General features: G+C 31.5%; 2 protein-coding genes and 1 pseudogene across 4 annotated transcripts; all 3 read left to right on the forward strand.

Moving 5' to 3' along the window:
* The first annotated feature begins 2210 nt into the window (after positions 1-2210).
* On the forward strand, positions 2211-7478 carry LOC111278822 (uncharacterized). 3 transcript variants are annotated; one of them, XM_022865481.2, is made up of 2 exons: positions 2211-2632; positions 6263-7478. In XM_022865481.2, exons 1-2 carry the CDS (start codon positions 2570-2572, stop codon positions 7190-7192), a joined length of 993 nt encoding a protein of 330 aa, XP_022721216.2. In that variant the 5' UTR covers positions 2211-2569; the 3' UTR covers positions 7193-7478. The 3 variants fall into 3 exon arrangements, with proteins under 3 accessions (XP_022721216.2, XP_022721217.2, XP_089620691.1); XM_022865482.2 differs by lacking the exon at positions 2211-2632 and adding an exon at positions 5234-5595; XM_089764565.1 differs by lacking the exon at positions 2211-2632 and adding an exon at positions 5563-5584.
* LOC111278594 (glucan endo-1,3-beta-glucosidase 14-like) lies at positions 7271-10339 on the forward strand (annotated as a pseudogene).
* A 9147-nt stretch (positions 10340-19486) lies between these two features.
* On the forward strand, positions 19487-20456 carry LOC111278747 (umecyanin-like). The gene is made up of 2 exons (XM_022865201.2): positions 19487-19786; positions 19933-20456. Exons 1-2 carry the CDS (start codon positions 19600-19602, stop codon positions 20355-20357), a joined length of 612 nt encoding a protein of 203 aa, XP_022720936.2. The 5' UTR covers positions 19487-19599; the 3' UTR covers positions 20358-20456.
* The last annotated feature ends 2468 nt before the right edge of the window (positions 20457-22924 follow it).

Here is a 22924-nt window from a genome sequence, read left to right on the forward strand (position 1 = left end):
ACTAATTTTATTGAAATTCTCAAAATATCCTATGGTTCTTTGATTAAGTGTTGACTCGTGTTCTAAATGATTGTAATATTCTTGTACCATAATTATAAAAATATTCCTCTTATAATAAATTAGTTAAAATTATGATAATGCCCTCCTAGCATAATTTGGCAAAATTACTATGACACTCTTACTATCATAATTACAAAAATACCTCTAATATCATAATTTCTCAAAATTATTATAATACCTCTCCTACCATAATTATGAAAATGCCCTTAATATTATAATTGATCAAATTTACTATAATATCTTCTTACTATAATGACAAAAATGCTTTTTTAATTATTTAATAATTACACATTAAATTTTAACATCTATATAATAATATGAATGTAATTTGCTTGGAAATGATCATAATGCCTTTCTAATTACTTAACAATTGAACAACACATGCTCAAATTGAATGTAATACCCCTTCTATAATCAATTAAAATTATTATAATGTCCTTCTTATTATAATTACTAAAATATCCTTCTATTATAATTGGTTAAAGTTACTATAATATTTATCTAGCCCTAATTATGAAAATACTCTCATGCTATCATTAGTTAAAATTATTATAATATCTCTCATATCATAGTAAAATTATAGGTTTTTTTTTTTTTTTTTAATTAAACTGAAAGGGTGATGGTATTAGTGGCCTTTAATTTCATAGGTAAATAGATTTAAATTTGATAATTGATCAATATTGATAATAAATAAATATTGTATTGATAAATTGGATTGTTATGTATGTATTATTGGATTTGAATTTAATTTATAAAATTTTTTAAAGTAATCTTTTTATTTAAAATAGAAGTCAACACTTGCTTAATTGCTTTTGAGTGATATAATTAGAATTATCGATTTTTTTTTATTTTTTTCAAGAAATTATGTTTTCTAAAAATAAAAATAAAAATAAAAATAAAACCAACAAAATACTAAAAAGTATTTAATTTTTTAATTTATTATTAGATTAAAAATAAAAAATATATTTTATCAAAATAAAAAAACTTTAAAACCCGGTCATAGCAGGGTTATTTTTCTGGTAGTAATAACTGTAATTAAACCAGCGCAGCGCAAGAAATAAAAGCCATCACGTTCGAGTTCGGACCCCAAATTTACATTCCAATTCAGTTTAATATAAAGCGTTATCCTCAACTTTCCACGTTTTCGGAGATGGGGGCACCCTATCTTTGTTTCGCCGTCTCATACTCACTCTCATATTAAAGCGTGCAACGACAACCCACCTTTTTTTTTGTGTTCTTTAATAAGATTTTTTCTTTAAAAAATAACATGAAAAATATTATTATTGATTGAATTTGCATAAGGACATAAATAAATAAAATTTATAGATTTTTAAAATAAATTATTAAATTTTTTTTAACAAAATACTAATTTTATTTTATTTTTTAATATAAAATATCTTACCTAAAAATAGAAAAAATGATTATTGAAATTTGAAACTTAAATTATTTATTGAGTGTGATTGTATAAATAAATTAAATTAAATTTTAATATAATTTTATTTAAATATTACGGGTTCAAACATTTAAATCAGATAAATAGATATATTAATATAATGCTTTATTATTTGACAAAATTATAAAAAAATTAAATATTATTTATATAACAATTAATAGTGATTAAAGCGACGGGATTTATCACTTAACATATAGAAAAAATAACTTATATATATTTTTGAAAAATCCGATTATATTAGTTTAAGTTTTATATTTTTTATTTTTGAATCAAATAGTTAAGACAAAATATTATTTTATATTATTTAATTTTGAATCAAAGATAAAAAATGTAAAATTTATACAAGTTTATTCCTATTAACAACATTTTAGAATTACAAAGTCCAATGGAAAAAGTGTATAGGAAAGTGATAATAAGAATTTTATTCAAATTTTAGAAATGTTCTACTTTCATTAACAAATAAAAAATAGATTTTTATGGACTAAAATCAATATCATTATTAAAATAAATTTCTCAACATTTACGTACAATCCACGCGCAATGTTACGGCGTGGATCAAATTAACAAGTAGGGATGAAGGGACCGAACAGTACTCTCTGGATATTTTGAAACGCCAAGTCTAAAAGCAAGACGCGTGTCAACCTCAAATCAGAAGTAAAATTTATAAGCCAGACTAAACAGAGAATCGAAACGAGGCAAAACTAGCTTTAAATGACCAAGTGGCACCTTCTCATTGGATATTATTTCAACTCTCCATTGAATTCTCTGTTCCTCGAGTTGTAGCTGCATCACTTTCTCATTAATTTTTCAAGAAAGAGGAAAAAAAAAAAAAAAAAACCACCTGAAGTCTCAACGGTTTTCCAGCCTCTCGTCTTACCACACAACACAAAATTTCACAAACAGAGAGATAGAGAGAGACAGAGAGAGAGACAGAACAGAACAGTAAAAAAAGCAAACCCTGTCTAAGGAAAGAGGGAATTTAGAGAGGGAAGGTTTGTTGGTATTTTTTGGTTTTTTTTTTTGAGAGAAAAATTTGTTGTTTTTGCAGGTGAAAAAATGGAGAGTAAAGAAGAAGTTATTTCTGTTGAGCTTCCAGCACCTGCTTCTTGGAAGAAAATGGTACTTTTTTTTAAAGTTTTAATTGTTATTAATTTGGTTGTGTGTTTATTTATTAATTTGTTTGTTCCTTTGAATTTTGTATCTTGTTTTTGTTGTTCATATCTGTTTTTTTTTTTCTTGGAAAATTTGGGCTATTTTTTGTGTAAATTTGGGAATTTACTGATTTTTTTTTTATAGGTATTGAGTTGTAATTTTGTTTGGTTATGGTATTAATTTTTATCATTAGGGTTACTTTTGAAGGTTTTACATTTCTGTTGGTGGTGATAGTTGAAGTTAGGGTTTTGTGCTCCCTTTATGGAAGTTTTAATCTTTTCAACCATGTTTAAGTTTAGTTCTGACATGGTGAGTAAGTCTTCCAAAACAGAACCAGGAAAATAAAATTTTGCTTGACACGTTTTTCCCGAAGTAATTTTTTCTTAGAAGAAAGGGGGACTTCTATTTTGCATTATATTATGAACTTCATGAGAGTTTTACTGGCAATTGTGCTAGTTTTCCCAGCTTAACTGTCTGCATTCCCTAACACTGTCTTTTCTGAGTAGTGGTTGAGAAAACTCAAGGGAAAAATCTCTAAAATTTGAAAAAAAATTTGATGTTAAACTTTTATTATGAAATTGCCAAATTGATGTGGATGTTGTGAGATAGACTTTTACAAGTATTAGGAGAGCAAACTTTTAGGACAAAAAAAAATTGGATGTGTGGACTCTGATTTATAGATATTTAGGGGGGTGAGGGGTGGTTGAACTATCAATGCAAATCTGGTTATGCTGTTTCTTGTCAGTTAAAGTAGGATGTTGTTGTACCTAATGCCTAAAGGAAAAATGACGTAAATTTTGCTATGTTGATTCTTCAGCACCAGTCTTTTACAGCTTGTGGTTAGGAATCTTGTTTCAGTTGGACTTGACAGTGGTTATTTGGTTACACTGTGCTTCTTATGCAAAATCTGTTTGCTGAATCAAGATATGGTATGGTTAAGTGGCCATTAGGTGTAGTCATAAGCAAGAAAAGGTTTCTCATCATGTTACTGAGGGTTAAATGTTAGGTTTTGATGATTGAATAGTCAATCTATCAAAACGTGTTCTCCTGTTCAATCTCAGTGGGAAGCATACGCCATGATGTACTATTGTAGTTGAATGCCAGAGATAACCATGAGTCCTTATGAGAATATGACGAATTGCTGTTTCATGGTTTAGAGATCTTGATTTTAAGTTTTGAAACAGCTTTATTTATGAATTGAACTTTTCATCATTTTTCTACAAAGAGGATTGTGGCTATATCATGGGCTTTCAAGTTGCTGGATGTGTGTTTCATCTATTAATGGTCCATGAAAATGAATGTTAGTTGATTAGTGAAGAAGTAAGAGAATTCTGTTAGCCAATTCGTTGGTTTCTTTACAGCATACGTTATCTATGTTATCGTGTATTCAAATTTACTGAAATTAGAGTCCACCTATTGGCCCCTGCTATGACCTTCTTTACTTGCACTAATGGCTGATTTTAAGTTTAACATTTTTACCGTTCATCAATGTATTAAATGGGAATGATTATGTGTAGTGCCGGTGCATCTATGTTAATTGTTTTCTGACCTGTTGCACTTGGCATACAATGGAGTATGGAGATCCTCTTTATCTTCATCATTTTGACCCGTGTCAGCAGTCTTTGATTCTGAGTTTTAGTTTGTTTTTCCACAACTTAAGTTTTGAGCTTTAAGAAAAATTTACAGAATAATAAACAGGGGGGCCTTTACTTGTTCTTTGAGCTTTAAAATTTATTTTTAATGTAAATTTGTGGTATAAAAATCAAGAAGCGGACTCTATATCTACAATTCTCTATTTTTTCTGCTATTTTAGAGCCCATTGTTGTAGTGGTAGCAATTTTGTTGATATCCAATCAATTTTGATTCTGTTACTATTCAGATGGCAAGAATGCTCGATCACATAGCTGTGCACTGAGTACGTAATCAAACTATTAGCTATAATGTATAGTTTGTTAACTTCCTATCTGTTAAATGTGAATTTCCAATGTTTTACATGTGTTTATTTAGATTGAATGCAATTGATTAATGTTATAAATGTAATGTAATACTGTTACTTATTAGCAATTCAGTGGTTTCTACTTTTGGCAAGGGTTGAGGATGTTAGTTGATGTAATATTTTGACTTCTGTGCGTGTGTCTTTGTGTAGACACAAAATAACTCACCCTTGTCTGTTATACTTGTATATGGTCCTCTGCTTCACCTGCTTTGAATTGGTTCATGGTGATTGCAATTTTAGTATCTTGTGTTTTTTACTTATTTACTTTTGCAAATATCCATTGAGCCATTTAGCATGTCCCTCTTCTAAAAATTAAGATATATTTTCAACATGGATTTTAAAACAGGTATTGGATCAGATTGACAATTGGTTTTAGAGAAATTATCCTTCTGAGTGTAAAATTTTTTTTGGTGTTTTGGCTTTTTGCTGCATTTCTTGATAGTTATATTCTATTATTGTTGGCAAAAGCTTATGTACATATATGTGGGTTTTACATTTACTGTTTTAATGTCTATGCCTGGTTTGTGATTATTTGATGTTATAACCGATGTGTTTGTTTTTTTTCAGTTGTCATTTATAAAGGACCCTATACCAATTGGAAGGTCCTTGTAGTAACACTAGCAGATTGGATTAGGGTGGATTTGCATTTTCAATACCTGGACAGCTAAGACCATAGTATTTACTTAAATTGGCTGGACTGCAAAATTGTTTTCATTCAAGGGTTGCATATGCAAAATGTTTTTGATATGTACTCTAGGAGAGTTTATCCATATGCGTATCATATGTCTGGTGCTTGTTGCCATTGGAGTTTGGATGTTCACCCAAACAAGGGGAGAAAAAAGAAGAGGCAAAATTAGAATAATGAAGAAAGAAAACAGAACTAAGGAGACCTTGCTCACTGCTGCAGCTGGTGATCATGCTAGGTTGGAAGCTAGTAAGATGCACATTATTCTCTTTTCGTTGTATTTGGTTCGATGTTAGTCATTGCTGCAAATTAGGATGACTTCATTGAAATTTCCTTTACGGGTTCTCATGGCTGATTGTGCAAGATTGAACTGACAGTAGAGCAGTTTTATTGGAATGGATTCTGCCATTTGCAAGTAGGATTATGAAATACTAATTGAAGGAATAATCACTTACTGGGCAGTTTTGATAATCCAAGTAAAATGCAGCATAAGTACAATTAGTTTTAGATGTTATAGGAGCATGAGTTTAGACAAGAACCTTGAAGCACCCATGAAATTTCAGAAAAATAATGAAAGCTATTAGAAGTTTGTGGTGATTTGATCTTATTCTATGATTTAAGGTGGGGAAATAGTTTTGTACTGCACTCAGATAGAAGATCTGGCAGGACATGTATATGCAGCCTCCTTCAAAATATTTCTTTAACAAATCAGGCTTTGATGACACATAGATAGACTATAACTGTATTCTACTAAATTTGTGCCTTCCACTTGCTTCACATGATTTGAAACACAGATGGCTTATGGCACATTTTGATTTGAATATTTCAGTGTTCAAGTTATTGTGCTTCTTATCTTACTTGATTTGATGGCTGTACTGCTACTTGTATAACATGTATTTACTGTTTATTGTTACAGTTTTTTCCCAAGAAAGTTGGTTCACCAAGGAAGACTGAGATCATGTTCATTGCACCAACCGGAGAGGAGATTAATAACAGAAAACAATTGGAGCAGTATCTGAAATCGCATCCTGGTAATCCTTCAATAACAGAATTTGATTGGGGTACTGGTGAGACCCCTAGAAGATCAGCGAGGATCAGTGAAAAGGCCAAGGCTACTCCAACACCAGAGAAGGAACCCCCAAAGAAGCGAGGCCGAAAATCATTGAGTGGAAAGAAGGAAGACAAAGAAACAGCAGCTGTTCCTGAAAAATCTGAGGGTGAGAAAGAGAGTGAAAAGGAAGATACACAAGCCACTGAGAAGGAAACTGCAGAAGGTGAAAAAGAAAGAGATACTTCCATTGAAAATGGAGGTAAAACGCTAGCAGCTGATCACACTGCAAACTTGGATGCCAAGATGGAGGATGCTGGGCAAGAAGAAGCTGGCAAAGATGGTAAGATACCAGAAACTGCAGAGGATGATAAAAAAGAAGAGGCTGCTGGTGCTGAAGAAACCCCAAATCCTATGGAAGTTCAAGAGAAACCTGCAGAAGCTAGTTGCATTGATGCAATTCAAACTGAAAAAGAAGAGGAAGCCCCTATTGAAAAGGTTCCTGAAACTCAGGCTGAGCAAGAGAATGGTACGTGTGAGAAACAATCAGAAAAGCCAGAAACTGCAACATTGGAAGCTAATGGGGGAGTGGAGAAAGAGAAGCCAAAGGGAGCAATCCCCATATCTGAGGGAGAGGCCAGACAGAAAGGTGTACAGGAGGTTGCTGGCAAGTGTAATGTTCAGTTAGAGGAGAAAGGCAAGGCAGTAGATGCGGAGGTGATTGAAAATGGTAAGGTTAAACCAATTGGGCAAACTGATGCCCCACAACCTCCTGGACCTGCTCCTGTAAGCTGCTAAATATACCATCTAATATCCTAGCTATCCTGTGGTACTGTCTTTTTTGTATTTGCCCTTGTAACCTCTATGATTCTATGGATGACTGTAACATTTATGCTGTTGATGCTAGATTTGATTGTAAGTAGGGAAATCAACCTGTATCCCTGTTAGAAGTAGGTTTCAAACATTGCAGCTTTTGTTACTTTGTGCAGAACTTGGATTGTAGGCACTTGGAACTCATGACTTACGGTTGGTGGCTCAAGTTTCAAATTGGGCATAACATGTTATGTGGCATAGATTAACTGCATTGTGTATTCTTTAATATTGTTGTTTAGGCAATGCATATATTTGGTTTGCGTAGTTAGTTTGATCACTGTGAAGAATGGACAAAGGTGGATGGAAAGATGGGCAGTGGTAAGAAGGTGACATCGTCTTTGTAGCTGTGATGACTTGTGGGAATCATTTCATCAGTCCTCGTGTGTGGAATAGAATCTTCTGCACTTCAAAGCGATTTCCTCTCCAAGCTTAAACAGCTTCTTAATCATGACGACTCCTCTGTAATGCAAAAGATACAAACAAAAGCCAAACTTATTTCTATCATATCATCAATCATGATTCAATTCTCCTCCTTTCGAAAGAAAGGTATATAAAAATAAATATTCAACCATCCACCTGCAAGATATTGAGCTCAAATTTTTTTGAAAAGAGCAACAGTGTCTCCAAAGTGGAAGGAACATTCTTGTAAACAGACTAACACCCAAGAATAGAAAGTTGCAAAAAATGGCATACATTGAGTGTAAAGTAAGAATCTTTCAGCTTTTTTTTTTTTTAATCTTTGGGTTAAGGTTAAGAATCATCTTTTTCATTTCTATGGTCTTTTTGGCACATCATCTTTAAACCAAGGTTAAGAATATATTCTTGGGTGTTCTATTGTCACGGGTCGAGATTTAAGTTTCGAACTCGCATGGCTCTGGGATAGGGTATGCACTCATCCTGTCACGGTTCACACCCTTGTAAGATATTGTTCGCTCTGACTCCTTCTGACCTAACGGTTTTGTCCTCTAAAAGGCGTCTCACAAGAAAGAGATGGTGTGAACCCTTACATATCCCAATGATCTTCTTATTATATTTGATGTGGGATTAGGATTTTTCCTTAGGTATGTGACACTATGACATGCCTGTGGAACAAGTATTGCATTCTTTTTGCTACTGCTTTTAAGTCACAAAAGACCGGAACATCCCCACCTCTTTTCTACAAATGGAATGCACTTTCTTTGATTATCTTCCTATATCTCATATGGGTTCTTCTCATTTTCTCTTGCTCTTCCTCATCGTCTCCGTCAAATGCTCTCCGGGTACGTACCCTTCCTTTTAATCTTTTTTTTTTCTTTTTTTGTTAATTCTTATTGAATATGTAAGATAATTGCTCTAAGTATCATGTATAGTCACAGAAGAAATGAATTAATGTTGAATACTATTGAATTGAGTAGACCATTAAAAGTCTCTTTGTTCAGCAATATGGTTGGCTTGATTTATTCCATTATCTGGTTGGAAAATGTATTCTAATCTCTTTTTCATTGTAAGTTAGGTTGCCTGCTGAGTTGATGAATTACTCTGGCTTTCAAGTATTGGCATGCTGAGTTCATGAAATTATTATACGTGCAGTTTCAGCAGCACATTCTGTCACATGGACCTATGGAGTAAATTATGGCAGAATAGCAAACAATCTACCATCGCCCGAAAGTGTAGTGACACTCCTAAGAGCCGCAAAGATAAATCACATTCGAATCTATGACGACGATCATGCAGTTCTCAAGGCCTTTAAAGGTTCTGGTATAGAAATTATAGTTGGACTTCCCAATGAGTATTTGAAAGACATAAGTGTTGGGGAGGATCGCGCCATGAATTGGATAAAAGAAAACGTACAGCCATTTCTTCCTGGAGCTCGTATCCGAGGAATTGCTGTGGGGAATGAGATATTGGGTGCTGCTGATTTGGAACTCTGGGAGGTTTTACTGCCAGCAGCAAAGAATGTTTATGGTGCTCTTTACAGATTGGGTTTAAATGAGACTGTTCAGGTTTCAAGTCCACATTCAGAGGCTGTATTTGCCTTCCTTCCTTCCATCTGCCTGCATCTTCAAACCTGATGTTCTTCCATTCATGCGGCCACTTTTGCAGTTTTTCTCTCAGATAGGTTCTCCATTTTATATAAATGCATATCCATTTCTAGCCTATAAGAATGATCCCGAGCATATTGACATTAACTATGCTCTATTCAAAGATAACCCTGGAATTTATGATGCAAAGACCAAGCTACATTATGATAATATGTTTGAAGCTCAGGTTGACGCAGCTTATGCAGCACTGGAAAAAGTTGGTTATACCAAGATGGAAGTCGTTGTTTCTGAAACTGGTTGGGCTTCTCGTGGGGATCCAGATGAAGCAGGTGCAACAGTGAAGAATGCAAGGACCTACAATCAAAATCTGCGTAAACGGCTGGCTAAAAGAAGGGAACACCCTTTAGGCGATGGATTGTTCAAGCCTGATGGAAGCATAGCCTATGATATTGGATTCACTGGACTCGTACCTTCTGCTGCAGCCTCCTCACTACTCTCTTTTAAGGTATGGTGTTCTTGACTGCCCATCTCACAATATTCCAATTTCTTCAATCATGACTGGATGCAGATTAATGTTTTGCCTCTTCATCATCAATTTCATCAATCAAATGTAAATTTAACTTGCATCTAGATTTTACAATTCGTATATTTGTATTATGTAAAAATTAGTAATTTTTGTATGTGTCAATTTTTATAAAATTTGATGTTATAATTCATGTTGATACGAATAATTTTTACTAAAATTTTAAATTATCACTTTCGTATTTTTTTTTTGGTATCGTATGATTGTGTCATATTTTAAATTAACAGATTTACTTGCACTTTGGTAACAATATTGATTGAAAAATTTAAAACAATGAGAGGAAGCCAATGATGAATTGAAAATTATCATTTTAAGTTTTATAATCCTTATCAGAGTACTGACAGGAATTTGTCATTTCTTGCATGGGCTATATGCTTTTATGATTTTTCCCAACATTAGTTTTCTTGGAGGATATTGCAGCTCAAGGCTGGTTAAAATCATCTTACTCATTGGTTTTTTTTTTTTTGTTTTAAGGGGAATAAAGCCTTACAAGGGGGAGGGGGGGGGGGGGGGAGACTGGGGTCAAATCCCAACCCCCTATGTCTTTTTAAGGCTTACTTAGCCACTAGGCTAAGAAGCTAAAGACTACTCATTGGTTTTTATGGCTTGGGTTGTGGCTCTACTAGGGTTGGCATCGGGGTGAGGCGGGTCGGATTTTTGCTTTCCCCGCCTCCGACCCGAAGCCTTAGTGCTTTTACCCGATACCCGACCTATCCTCGTTCGGAGGTTTGAGTGAAAAATCCGATCTCGACCCGTTACAAATATTATTTACCCGAATAAAATCCAACCCGACCCGAATTCAGTTTATTACCAATTTAAATTTTCAAATGAAAACATCATTTGTAACAGACAAACACATTTAGAACATGGAGCATAATTTAATGTGGATTTAGGTCAAATTCTAACCATAAAAATAGTTAAATTTAAATTTTCAAATTTTGTAATAGACAAACACATTTAGACCATGAAGCATAATTTAATATGAATTTATAGTCAAATTCTAACTATAACTGCAGTTAAAGATACAAGCATATATTCATCCAATTACAAAAGGCATCAAGTAAAAACTTACAAGACCTCACAACAACTTTCAGTTCAAACACAACAGCTTCCAATTCAAACACAACAGCTTTCAGTTCAAACACAATAGCTTCCACTTCAAACACAACAGCTTTCAGTTCAAACACAACAGCTTCCAATTCAAACACAACAACTTCCAGCTTAATCACAACAGCTTTCAACTCAAAAAATGTTGTCACTAAGGCACTTCTGGAAATATTAATATATGATAAAAGTTTTTCTATCCAATCTTCTAAAGAACACCTTTTCTGCAATAAACTAACCTATTATTATTAAAAATGTTGTATTATTCTTAAAAAATATGGAAATAAATTAAGCTCATTTTAAACATTGTCAAAAGGAGAATGCACACCATTTATTGTCCACTAAATAACAGAAATGCATGATCAGTTTTTAGATTACCAATAAATAATGAGAAAAAGGCTAAAGCAGTAAAGCTGGATGTGATACACTATACAATATTCACCTAGTTCATCGGCATGACCAATAGCAATAGAAGTGTCATGTACCTTTTTTTCAGATCATAATAAATCATTTCATCATCACTAAGCTCCATATCATCATTCTCCTCTAACCACACTAGTCCTATAAAATAAAACAATAAGATGAATAAATAAATCTGATAAAATAATATATTTAAAAACAATAACATAAAAAATGAATTAGTAAAAAAGGATAATATTATTTACCAAACTAGTTATTTTTTCCTCAATCTCACTCTCATCAATATCTTCATAGAAAGACTTTTCTTCTAATGAAATTGACCCTATAAATGAAATAATAAAATATTAACAAATAATATATAACAACAAAATATAATAACTAACAATATGTTAAAATAAAAAATAAAATTGCATAATATGCATTACTGTACTTTTTTTTCAGCCCATAACCAATTTTGACAACATGTTAAAGCTTCTATAGTTGATGTATGAAGTATATTGCGTTGTGCACTCACCAACCTCCCTGTAGTACTAAAAGTAGACTCTGAAGTAACAGTAGAAATTGGTATGGCATAAATATCTCTACTGTAATAGATGAAAGTTTTCTATCAATATTCCAATCTAAGAAACATTTCATCAAACTTGAAGTAATGACCTCTTTCGTATGTGAAGTTGGCACATATTCAAACCTAACTAAACAATCAATTATTTACACTAATTTAATAATTAATTCAACAGTAATAATTACTTAATAAAAAATAAATACTATCAAAATAAGACAATTTAATAAAATATAACTGATGATGCGTTTTTGTAAGTTTCATTGATTATCAATGTAATGAGCAGTGACAGCCATGTATCCTCTTTTTTGGTGATCAACAGTCCACATATCAGTGGTAATAGCAATTCTCCCTTCATTAGCTTCTAATTTGGATATTGCTTTTGCCTTTTCTTTTTTGAAAATCTTCAAAATATCATTCTTTATAGTATTTTGAGAAGGCATAGCAAACAAAGGTTGGAGACTGTAAGAATACTTTCTAAATTGCACATGATCAACCATTGATAAGGGATATTCGTGCATGATTATCATGTTGGCAAGCTCCCTCTTTGTGACATTTTGATCAAAGAAAAATTTTTTTAGTGTTACTTTTCCATCTGCCTTTCTTTGATTTAGCAACACTTGTTGACAAATATCCATTTGAAATCGCTTGCTACACCTCTTTGGATGATCACGCAAATGACTTGTTCCATTCTTAGAAGCACCACTAAGTTTTTTCTTACAATAATTGCATATTGCCTTCCATTCATTATTGATCTTCTCTTTTTTAAAATGTTTCCATACTTCTGATTTTAGCTTACTTGAGTTATACCCACTATCATCAACTTCAGAACCATCGTTAGTCACACTTAGTGATGGAGTTGTATTTTTATCAGATGTTGGAATGGGAGTTTGCTGAATTGGTGATTGATGTGAGGTAGAAGTATGAGGTGTTGGGGAACATGAATTATCTCCCAAATTAGACATTTCACCTTTATTCATAAAAAAAAATAAAGTTAATTCTATTGAAATAATTAAAAAACAAACTTAGAATCTAAGTAACAAAAAAATTAGAAAAGTTTATTTCATAAAAAAAAAAGTAAAAGATAATCCTACCATGTACAACTTAGCATGCACCTTTAGGTTGTTCACTTAACATGCAACTTTAGCCAAACAAGGAGGCTAATTAACATATAAAACAAGTTAAAATATCTTCATTTGTCTTCACTAATGTAAGAGAATCAGATTTCTACAAGTAAGATATTTTTAAAGGCCATAAATGGTTTAGGATTGTATATTGATAAATGTGCATGTAATGAATGAATTTCAAAGCTTAAGTGGCATTTATTGAACACAACGATCATTGCACAGAAACATGCTCTTCTTTTTTAAACATGTAAGTCTCAAGCTGTTGGAATAGTTTTAGCCTTTGCCTGTAACTTAGATGTTTATGCGCTATAATCAATCATTTTTCTTTCTATTGTTGGGAGGCATGCTTTTTGCCTTTATCAGATGCAAGCTCATTTGTGGTCCTCTATATTGCAACATCTCTTTATTTCTCTGGAGTAATGGTAAGAGGAATATGACACAATCAATTTCAAGTCATTACTCTCAATTTCTTTGTCCTAATAAAGTTGAACCTCTTGCGATAATTATATAGGTATGTTTAATGCTTGTGCTTGCTCCAGCTGCATGTATCACATCTGAAATTGCTCTCTCCCAAGCTTTTGATGTTTTCACTAGATCAATCAAGTTTCAGCTACCTGGAGTATCAAGTAACGCTGAAGTTGACGTAAGCAGGCTGTATTTATCCATACTAGATGTTTATACTGTGCCAATCATTTGATGAGGTCATTCAGCTACAGGACTAAAATTCTTTTTTGCTGCTAGTGATCATTAAGGCAGGGGAAACTAGTTCTGCTACTGTTGAAGCACAGAATAATGCAATAAAGATAGAGAAAACTGAGACATCAAATGACCGACCCTCAAGGAAGAGCAAGAAAAAGAAAATGAAGCATGTGGAAAAACCTCCCACCAAAGCCAAAGCTGAGAAGAAGAGGCTTCTTGCTTTACCTTTTGAAGCCAAACCTCTTCTTCTACTTGTCTTACAGGGTGCCTTCTATGTGGTACTTTGATTTTCCCTTTTATATCCTTTAATTGCTTTTTTGCCTGTCTTTTCCCTATAAAAATTAATATCACTTAGTAAACTGTTATGGCTATGGTATGATGTTGATCTGTAACTTCTGAGAGGTATATGTTATCTTAAGGATTTATTTAGTTAGCTTTTATCTTACCTTCTAGGTGGATACATGTTATCATAAACTGGTGTAGAACCTACACTAGGTATATAAGCTCAGCCTCGGAAGGATGGGGAAAAAAAGCAAGAGCAAAGGGATTACTAGGTGTGAAAATGCTAAATTACAATTAATAGAACATACACTTTCTGCTTTTCAGTGATCTCTATATTCACTAAGTTTGGATTTAACACTGGCATTAATAGGTTGCAAATGACTGTTGCAAGAGTCCTAAGAATGTGTGCTGATGGATAATATAAAAGGTATGAATTGTAAAACTTTTCGAAGACAACCTCCAATCAGTTTTTGTTAACATTTGTAGAAATTGACGTTTTATTTGTAAAGAGAAACTTCAATTGGGATGCTTAGAAAGGAATGATGACTATATGCAAACAAAAAAAGATTGGATTTTTTGCACAATTGGAAATAAATCAGCATCATCTCTATAAGCTTTAAGTTTAGAGTTGATATAAGAAAAATGTAAATCTATTTTGAATTCTTTTCATATTCTGCAATGCTGTGTTTCATTCGAAATAGTTGTTGCCCTATTCTAATATTTAGTATTTCCAGACGTGTCATATATATTATATAAGTTCATAAACGATATGTGGTCTTTTCCAGATGTTATTACAACCATTCATTAAAAGGTATTCATTTGATATCATAAACAGTTAATCCAACTATCCAAGTCTCTGTAAAAACTTAACACGCTCAACATAACATTAACAGTAGAGGGTAATTCTAGATTCTCTAATTCATCATAAATTATTCCTAAGGTTTTAAATGAAAATAAAGAGATTGATTTACCGGTAAAAAAAAATTTGATACTTGTAAATAAAATCTATAAAGGAGATAACTTTGGCTTACCTTATAACTGCTGTCTACTGGTAGCCTGGCATTAATGGAGATTACTTAAAGGAAGGCTTAGCTATTGTAATTTTTGTTTCTCAGAAGAGGAAGCGATTGCTCCTAGGTACAAATGGTTGCGACTCATCTATCTTTCTGTCCTGTTAACTTTCCTCTTTTTGGCTTGATGGCTTTTTTTGTTGAAACAGAGGAAAGATTCGAAGGAAGAAAGCTAAATAGGTGGAAGTTAAATGGATGAAAACAGGTGGGATGGCTGGAATTGGATAGGTTGATGAGAAATTTTGAACAGATCGAAAGAGATGAGAAGGATGGGATGGATGAAAAACAAGAACACTGAAAGAAATCAAAACTCAAAAACCCTAAAAAAATTACATATATATATTAAGGGTATTTTAGTAAATATCTCGGGTCGGATCAGGTCGGGTTTCATATAAACTCGAAATTGACATTTCAAAAATTAAATCCGACCCGACCTAAGCCAAAATCCATTTTTTCAAAAAAAAAAAAAACCGAATCCTAAATTATTGGGTCGGGTCGGAACCCGACGGATTCGGGTTAATTTATCGACCCTAGGCTCTACAGCGGAGTTTAGGCTGATGAATAGTCAAAGATTACACATTATTTTATCACATATTCGGGATAACCGATTCATAACCAAATTCATCATTTTTTTCTTTTTCTTTTATCAACAATCATTCTTGAATTAGTTGGTAACCGAGATACTCTTTTCTAACATTTTCAGCAATTAATGCTCCTTATATATATAGTTGTAAATTAAAAAAAAAAGGAAGAAATCCACAGAAAATAGGAACTTTAATGATATCACTACTCCACTATATTTGAATGTAATTGAATGTTGACTATATCATTCTTTCAAACATTTCAATCATTTATAGTTGGATGTGTCATGGATTTATGTTGTTCTTTTGGTTAGAAAATGATTAGCCAAGAAACAAAACATTAATTCAAAGTTGATATTCAATATAATTAAGTTGGATTTCTCATATTTATTAGTCATTAATTCAAATACTAATTTTTATTGATGAATTTGAAATAATTTTGGGATCCGGTTAATGGGTGAATATAAGCATTGTTTAAGGATAGTTAAAATACTATTTAAGAAGAATAAAATTTACACTATTTTCATTAAATTTAAGAGCAAACAACGCATTACTTATATATTTCTTTCCTTAAATTTTACCTTAATCAGTACCATTGTAGCACTAAACTTGTTTATGAGGCCTGGCCCATTTTATTAATAAAATATATTTTATTTTCCACAATTGTATACATGACATAATGATTCTAAATTAATTAATGAAAGTGCAAAAAATTCATGTTAGAAGCAATCCTAGAGGAAGCAAAAGAATGTAAAAAGGGCTCTGCTCAATGCACCACTCCAACAAGAAGAAATTAACTAAAATTTAAGAAATTTGTACTTTGAAGACTTGAGATCGGATGCAAGGAATTAAGAAAAGAAAAGAAAAATCAAATTGTGCACTAAAACTTTTTTTAAAATTATTTTTCTTTGGTGACAAGGAGTTCCCTTGTACGTTGACATCAAATTGGTTGTCTAATTATTGATTGTTGTTTTGAAAAGGTTTAAACACATATTTGATCCCTAAACTTTCAAATTTTGGTCACATTGGTATCTAAAGAATTTTTTTTATAACATTGGTATTTAAACTTTAATTCTATAAGTTAATTTACCCCAAAAGTTAACACTTTTAGAAAAAAAAACTGATGTGTTATAAATAACCAATCAAATAACACTAGCTGTCAACAAAATTTCATGTCTTCAACCTAATATTTTTTCACTAATGACATATTGATCATATTAGATATTAACCTAAAACAAAAAAGAAAATTAACACTTTTATTTTTTAACCTAAGACAAAAAAAATTCAAAAAGATAACTTCTCTGAAAGTTTAAGAAGAAGAAAAAGAAATAGTCGACAGAAACATAGATGAATTATAGTGTAGGTATTTAGGGTTTGAAATCGTGTGATTTTTTCTAAATATTTAGTGAAGTTATAGGTATTTAAGGTTTGAAATCATGTGAGTTCTTTTGGTTATTTAGCGAAGTTGCTTCAATCTTTGTGTTTCTTTCTTTGATGCTTTTCAAATGGCATCACAGAACCAAACCTAATGCCAACAGTATTAAAATACAACATTTAACCGACCAAAAACCATAAAAAACCAATATCAAACCAAACACAAATGCAAGTTAAGTTATATAGACAAACCTGAAATCTGCCTCATTTGAAATCTACAGTCATTTTCTTAACTTTCGAATCAATTTCTCACTCTAGAGTTGATTCTAATATCCTACTTTCAAACCTTTAACCCACATTATCACTAATCTAAACATCAAATTTTAAACCCTAAATCGATTGTCTTAAATACAAAAGCCCCGATTGCACTTTCTAAATTGATTGCCCTAAACCCCCATTTTTAAACCCTAAATCAATTACCCTAAACACAAATGCCTAATCAATTATACTTTCTAAATCGATTGCTTTAAACCTCTAATTTCAAAGACCAATCATTTGCCCTAAACACAAAACACCCAATCAATTAAACTTTCTGAATTGATTGCCCTAAATAATACACTCCAATCACTCAGTGTGGAACGATTATAAAGACTCAATCTCAAAACCTAATCCTTAAAAAATCATTGAGTTTTTTTTTTCTTAAAGCAAGAAATTTTTTTCTTTTTTCAGAGAAGCTAGCTTTTTCAATTTTTTTTTATCGCGATTAAAAAATAAAATTGTTAATTTTTTCTTTGGTTTTAAATTGATATATGATGTGATCAATATGTCATGACGTGAAAAAAATCAGACTAAAAACGTGAAATTTTGTTGATAGTTGACATTATTTGATTGGTCATTTAAAACATATCAGCTTTTTTTTTTCCTAACAAAGTTAACTTTTAAGGTAAACTGACTTATGAAATTAAAATTTAAATACCAATGTGATAGAAAAAATTTTTAAATACTAATGTGATCAAAATTTGAAAGTTCAAAGGTCAAAAATATATTTAACCCTTTTAAAAATTGTCCCAAACTTCTTCAATGAACAAGAATTGTCAAAAGAGGCAAAATGAAGTGGGAGCCACGAAGGTTCACTACCATTTATGACCAAGAGTTGTTGTAGTTGGTAAAACTAAGTCTTTGCTATTAGGAAAAAAATGCAGGAAAGCTTGAGATGACCCAATTAGAAACCATCAATCGTATGGAATCCTCCAAGTTTATTTCAAAAAACAAATTATTTTATTGACTTTGAGAACTGAGACTAATATCTCCGCATGGAAGGGAATATATAATGCAATATACTTTTCTTTTCATATTAGTCGAAAGCCGTGCAATATTTTCTTTAACATCTTTTCATAACCAGGACACGTTTAAAAAAAATAAAAAAGAATAATTTTCTATCACTAGCCATGAATTATTTCTTTTAATGCATGGAAAGTTGTTGTATTAGTTTCTTCAAAAATTTTGAGTCTTTAGTCCAAGGTCATTGACATTTGACACAATTATAGTTGTTTAATGAATTAATTATATTTTTGGTATTTGAATTTTATAAAAATATATAAAATGGTATTAAAAAATAAAATATACAATTTATACTTTAAAATTTCAAATATTATTTCATTTTAATTCAAATTCTAATATGTTAACTTAATTTGTCTAAATGATATCTAATTAATATAATTTTATTATATGCAAATTATTTATTAAATCAAAATGTTAAATATTTTGAAAGAATTTCATGTGAATCCCACATGGATGTTAGGTGACAGACAATAATTAATCGATTCAAGATAATTTTTTATGGTTTAGGTAAAATTTTTTTTTTCAATTTATATTAAAAAATGTTGATAGAATACATGATAAATACATAATTTGATAATATTTAATAAACACCTCATATGTATAAGTTAATATAATTTGTGGGATTAGAATTTGAGTTAACATGATACATATTTAAAAATTCATATTACAAATTGTACATTTTATTATTTTTGATAACAATTTGTATATTTTCCGAAATTCAGATAAAAAATTTTAATTAACTCTTGTTTAATTGTTGGAGAAAGCCAAGCCAAACCAATTGATTAGAGAAAAACTATTTGTAATTTCAGAATAAGTTTCTTTGACTAACAGGGAAGTTTTCTGTGGCCCAAGAATAAATATCGTCAGACTAATCTTCAGTTGAGAGTTTCAACATTGGGTTGACCGGGGGACCCCGTCACACACGTACAAAACAGACCGGCATTCGTCCTTCTCGTCTACGTTAGTGCCCACCACCCATCTCTTTCTCCTTTGCAGACTCGGCATCTACGTTTACTTTTTCCTCAGCTCAGCTCTGCTAATATATATAGGCCTAAAAATGTTTCATATTTCTCATCACACAAATATTAAAAACATTGACATAGCTAGCTAGCTAGCGATACATCACCACATTTATATATAGTTCAATTGAATAGTAGATTGCGAGAGATCAATGACGAGGTTCATGTGCATGCATGCTTTTGTTGGTATCATCATTGCGGTGGCTCTAATGCAATTCACGGCCGCGCAAACGGTGCATGTGGTGGGGGATGACATGGGATGGACAATTCCCTCGAACGTTCCCTCAGCATACAGCACTTGGGCTGCTAGTAAGAGGTTCATGGTTGGAGACATATTGGGTAATTATCAAAGCTCTCATTTTATCTCTCTTTCCCCTTATGTAATTTTCATGAAAAAATTTAACTGAAGTTACCATTTCTTTCACTTTGAGTAAAGATATGATTAGTTTCTTAATCTAAATTTAAAATAATTACATATTTAACAGTGTTCAACTTCACAACAAATGAGCATGACGTGCTACAAGTCCCCAAGTTATCCTTCGATGCATGCAGCGGCGCCAACCCTATCGGAAATATGCTCACCAATGGTCCAGCCAACGTTACCCTCAACTCCACTGGCGAACACTATTATATTTGCACAATTGGGCAGCACTGTCAACTTGGCCAAAGATTAGCCATTACTGTTTCAGGCGCTTCTGGCTCCCCTTTTCCAGCACCTTCACCGACTACTAATCCAACCACTCCTTCTCCTACTTCAGGCACACCCGCTGATTGCACACCGTCTCCGACATCTGGTCCCACTGGGTCGAGGCCTTCAGCCCCAAATGCCACTCCTAATTCTTCATCTTCAGCTGTTTTTGCCAGTTTGTTGCTGTCCGTGTTGGCAATTGTCATTGGTTTAATTTTCTAAGATATGGTACCGAGGGAGGATGTCATTCTTCTTATAGTTCACATTATTCCTTCCACGATTTTTTTTATGGCGAGCTTGGGGATATATGCATATATCTTTCAATAAAGTTGCGGTTCATTTCATTTGAAAATTTTGTACTAGTAGATTTAGTGCTTCGTTATAAGCATACGGAAAATAAAAGTTTTCTTTTTTTAAGAAATTATGATCAATAAGTATGATGAATAAAGTGAGTTACCCCAAATACATATACTAAAATATGCTGGAAAAATTCCTATGTACCCAAAAAAAAGTTTTAGGGTTGGTAAGTCCTTATTGTACTTCCAAAACGAGGATGTATTTGTTTGAAATAACATACAATATTATATTACAACAACCTAATAAAGTTTATTTACATGAATGTTTAGGTGTGACACGTAAAATAGTTTTAAGTAATTTTATTTAATAAATTATTTAAATTTTAAAATTTATATTTATTTAAGTCTTTCAAAGTACACAAATTTTATCATAATTTCAATCCATAAAAACATAACTCATGCTTCACTATTATCCATATATGAAATATAAAATTCTGATAATTTTTAAAGATTAATTCCTAAATCTTAGGAATTATAAAAAATCATATACCGTCTAAATCAATATTTATATAAATTTAAATAAATAAAATTTATAGCTAAATCACTGATGTTTACCCTTTTTATGCCTTTATTTTCCTATGATTTAAAATAAAAGAGAAAGATATTATATCTCAATTTAAAATTACACATATGTAAGTTTAAAATTATATTAACCTCTTTTATCTTAATTTAAAATTAAATTTGGATAAATTACATTTTTTAAAATTTATAATTTTTAAAATTAAATAATTATCAAATATATATATATATGTGATTTCTTCTCACAATAAATATTTTATTTTTATAAAAAAATAAATCAATCAGATTTTTGTCACTAAGTTTAACATGATAAAGTTTCAAAATCAAACATAGAAAAGTTTTTCATGATGGTTGAATAGAAAATTCTCTTTTTATGGTGAGTTTGGATTTTTGGATCCTTTATTTATGTTTCTTTGCTATAGTTTTTAGTATATTTTTATTGATTGACAAGATTATTTTATGAATGTAGACACCCAATTTGGTCCAGGCCCAGATCAATTGGGCCTGGTCCAAATGAGTAAGCCTATTTTTTTTTATCTTTATTTTTGTATTTTATATTTTTATTTTATTTTTATTTATATATATATTTCTTTTATTTTTATCTTATGTATTTATTATTTATTTATTTATTATTACTATTTATTAATATATATATATATATCCTTATTATTATTATTATTACTGTTTTTTTCTGTTAATATTTATATATATTTATCTGATTATATACTATAATTTATCTATTATTTATTTTTAATTCATCTGTTAATTTTTTGGTTTATCTGATTATTTTCATTAATATTTTTGTTTGATTTTTTTGATTTTTTTGATTTTTTTCGATTGAAGATTGGATTGATTTTGGAGGAATCCCACCATGAATTGGGATTCAATCAAAGTCCATATTGGATTCAATGATTGAATCCCAATCCAAAGAGGAGTTGGGATTGATCAGAAACTCTTCTGATCAATCCCTTATAAAGGACCCTCGGATCGAAGGAAAAAACAGAGAAAAAGAGTTACTGGCTGAGAGAAAAGGTAGATACAGAGAAGATTTAAAAACTAAAAAGGTTTTGGTGCGTTTAGAGCAGCCCTAGGAATCGACAGGAATTTTTGGAGAATTTTTGTGAATTTTTTTTCTGAAAAATTTTCAGATTTCGGTTGAATTTTTCGGTGACTATTCTGGTCAAGTTTGAAGTTTCTAGCCAACTTCCCAGTTTTCGGCAACCATTTCTAGAAATCGATCAATTTTTCGACGAACTTTCGGTGAAAAACCTAGATTTCGATGAAAATTTCTAGAATCCGATGGCCATTCAAACTGGAGTTCTTCGGGTTTTTAGAGAGAAAAGAGAGAAGAGGAAAGAAGAGAGAGAGAGGAAAAAAGGTTTCTACTGAAAAAATGAAGGAATCAACCTTATATATCCTCTCAAAATGACGTCGTTTCTGTGTTAAGTAAACCAGAAGATCCGCGCATTTTGCTAAAATCTAACCCGACCCGAGCACCGACCCGCTTTCGACCCGCGTGCGACCCTTATCTCAAGCCGTTAGTCGAGCCGAGCCAACACCTCTAAGCCGTTTCTCCAAGCCATTTTTTTTCCTCAAGCCGAGCCGAGCCAAGCCGTTCCCAGGTGTTTTTTTTTCTCATTATTTATTTATTTATTATTATTATTATATCAGAATTGTTTAATATTTTTATTTTTATTTATTTTTATTCATTTTTTAATTTATTTTCATTTTTAATTAATTTATTTTATTTTATTATTTTATTTTTTTAAATAAAATTATTTTTGAGGAAAAGTTGAAAGTATCAATTTTTCTCGAAATTAAAAGTTTCCAAAAAATATTTTTGGGTCGAAATTAAAAGTTTCAAAAAAATATTTTTAGGAAAAAGTTGAAAGTATCAATTTTCCTTAAGAATAA

The sequence above is a fragment of the Durio zibethinus genome, chromosome 8 (genome assembly GCF_047325235.1).
Source record: "Durio zibethinus cultivar Kanyao isolate XHJ-2024 chromosome 8, ASM4732523v1, whole genome shotgun sequence".
Lineage (NCBI taxonomy): Eukaryota > Viridiplantae > Streptophyta > Magnoliopsida > Malvales > Malvaceae > Durio > Durio zibethinus.

What these genes read in the sequence shown, in the direction of transcription:
- LOC111278822 (XM_022865481.2), top strand. Translation starts at nt 2,570, where the DNA reads ATGGAGAGTAAAGAAGAAGTTATTTCTGTTGAGCTTCCAGCACCTGCT. An exon ending in CTGCTTCTTGGAAGAAAATG is followed by an intron (nt 2,633 to 6,262) that starts GTACTTTTTTTT and finishes TTATTGTTACAG; the next exon opens with TTTTTTCCCAAGAAAGTTGG.
- LOC111278747 (XM_022865201.2), top strand. Translation starts at nt 19,600, where the DNA reads ATGACGAGGTTCATGTGCATGCATGCTTTTGTTGGTATCATCATTGCG. An exon ending in CATGGTTGGAGACATATTGG is followed by an intron (nt 19,787 to 19,932) that starts GTAATTATCAAA and finishes CATATTTAACAG; the next exon opens with TGTTCAACTTCACAACAAAT.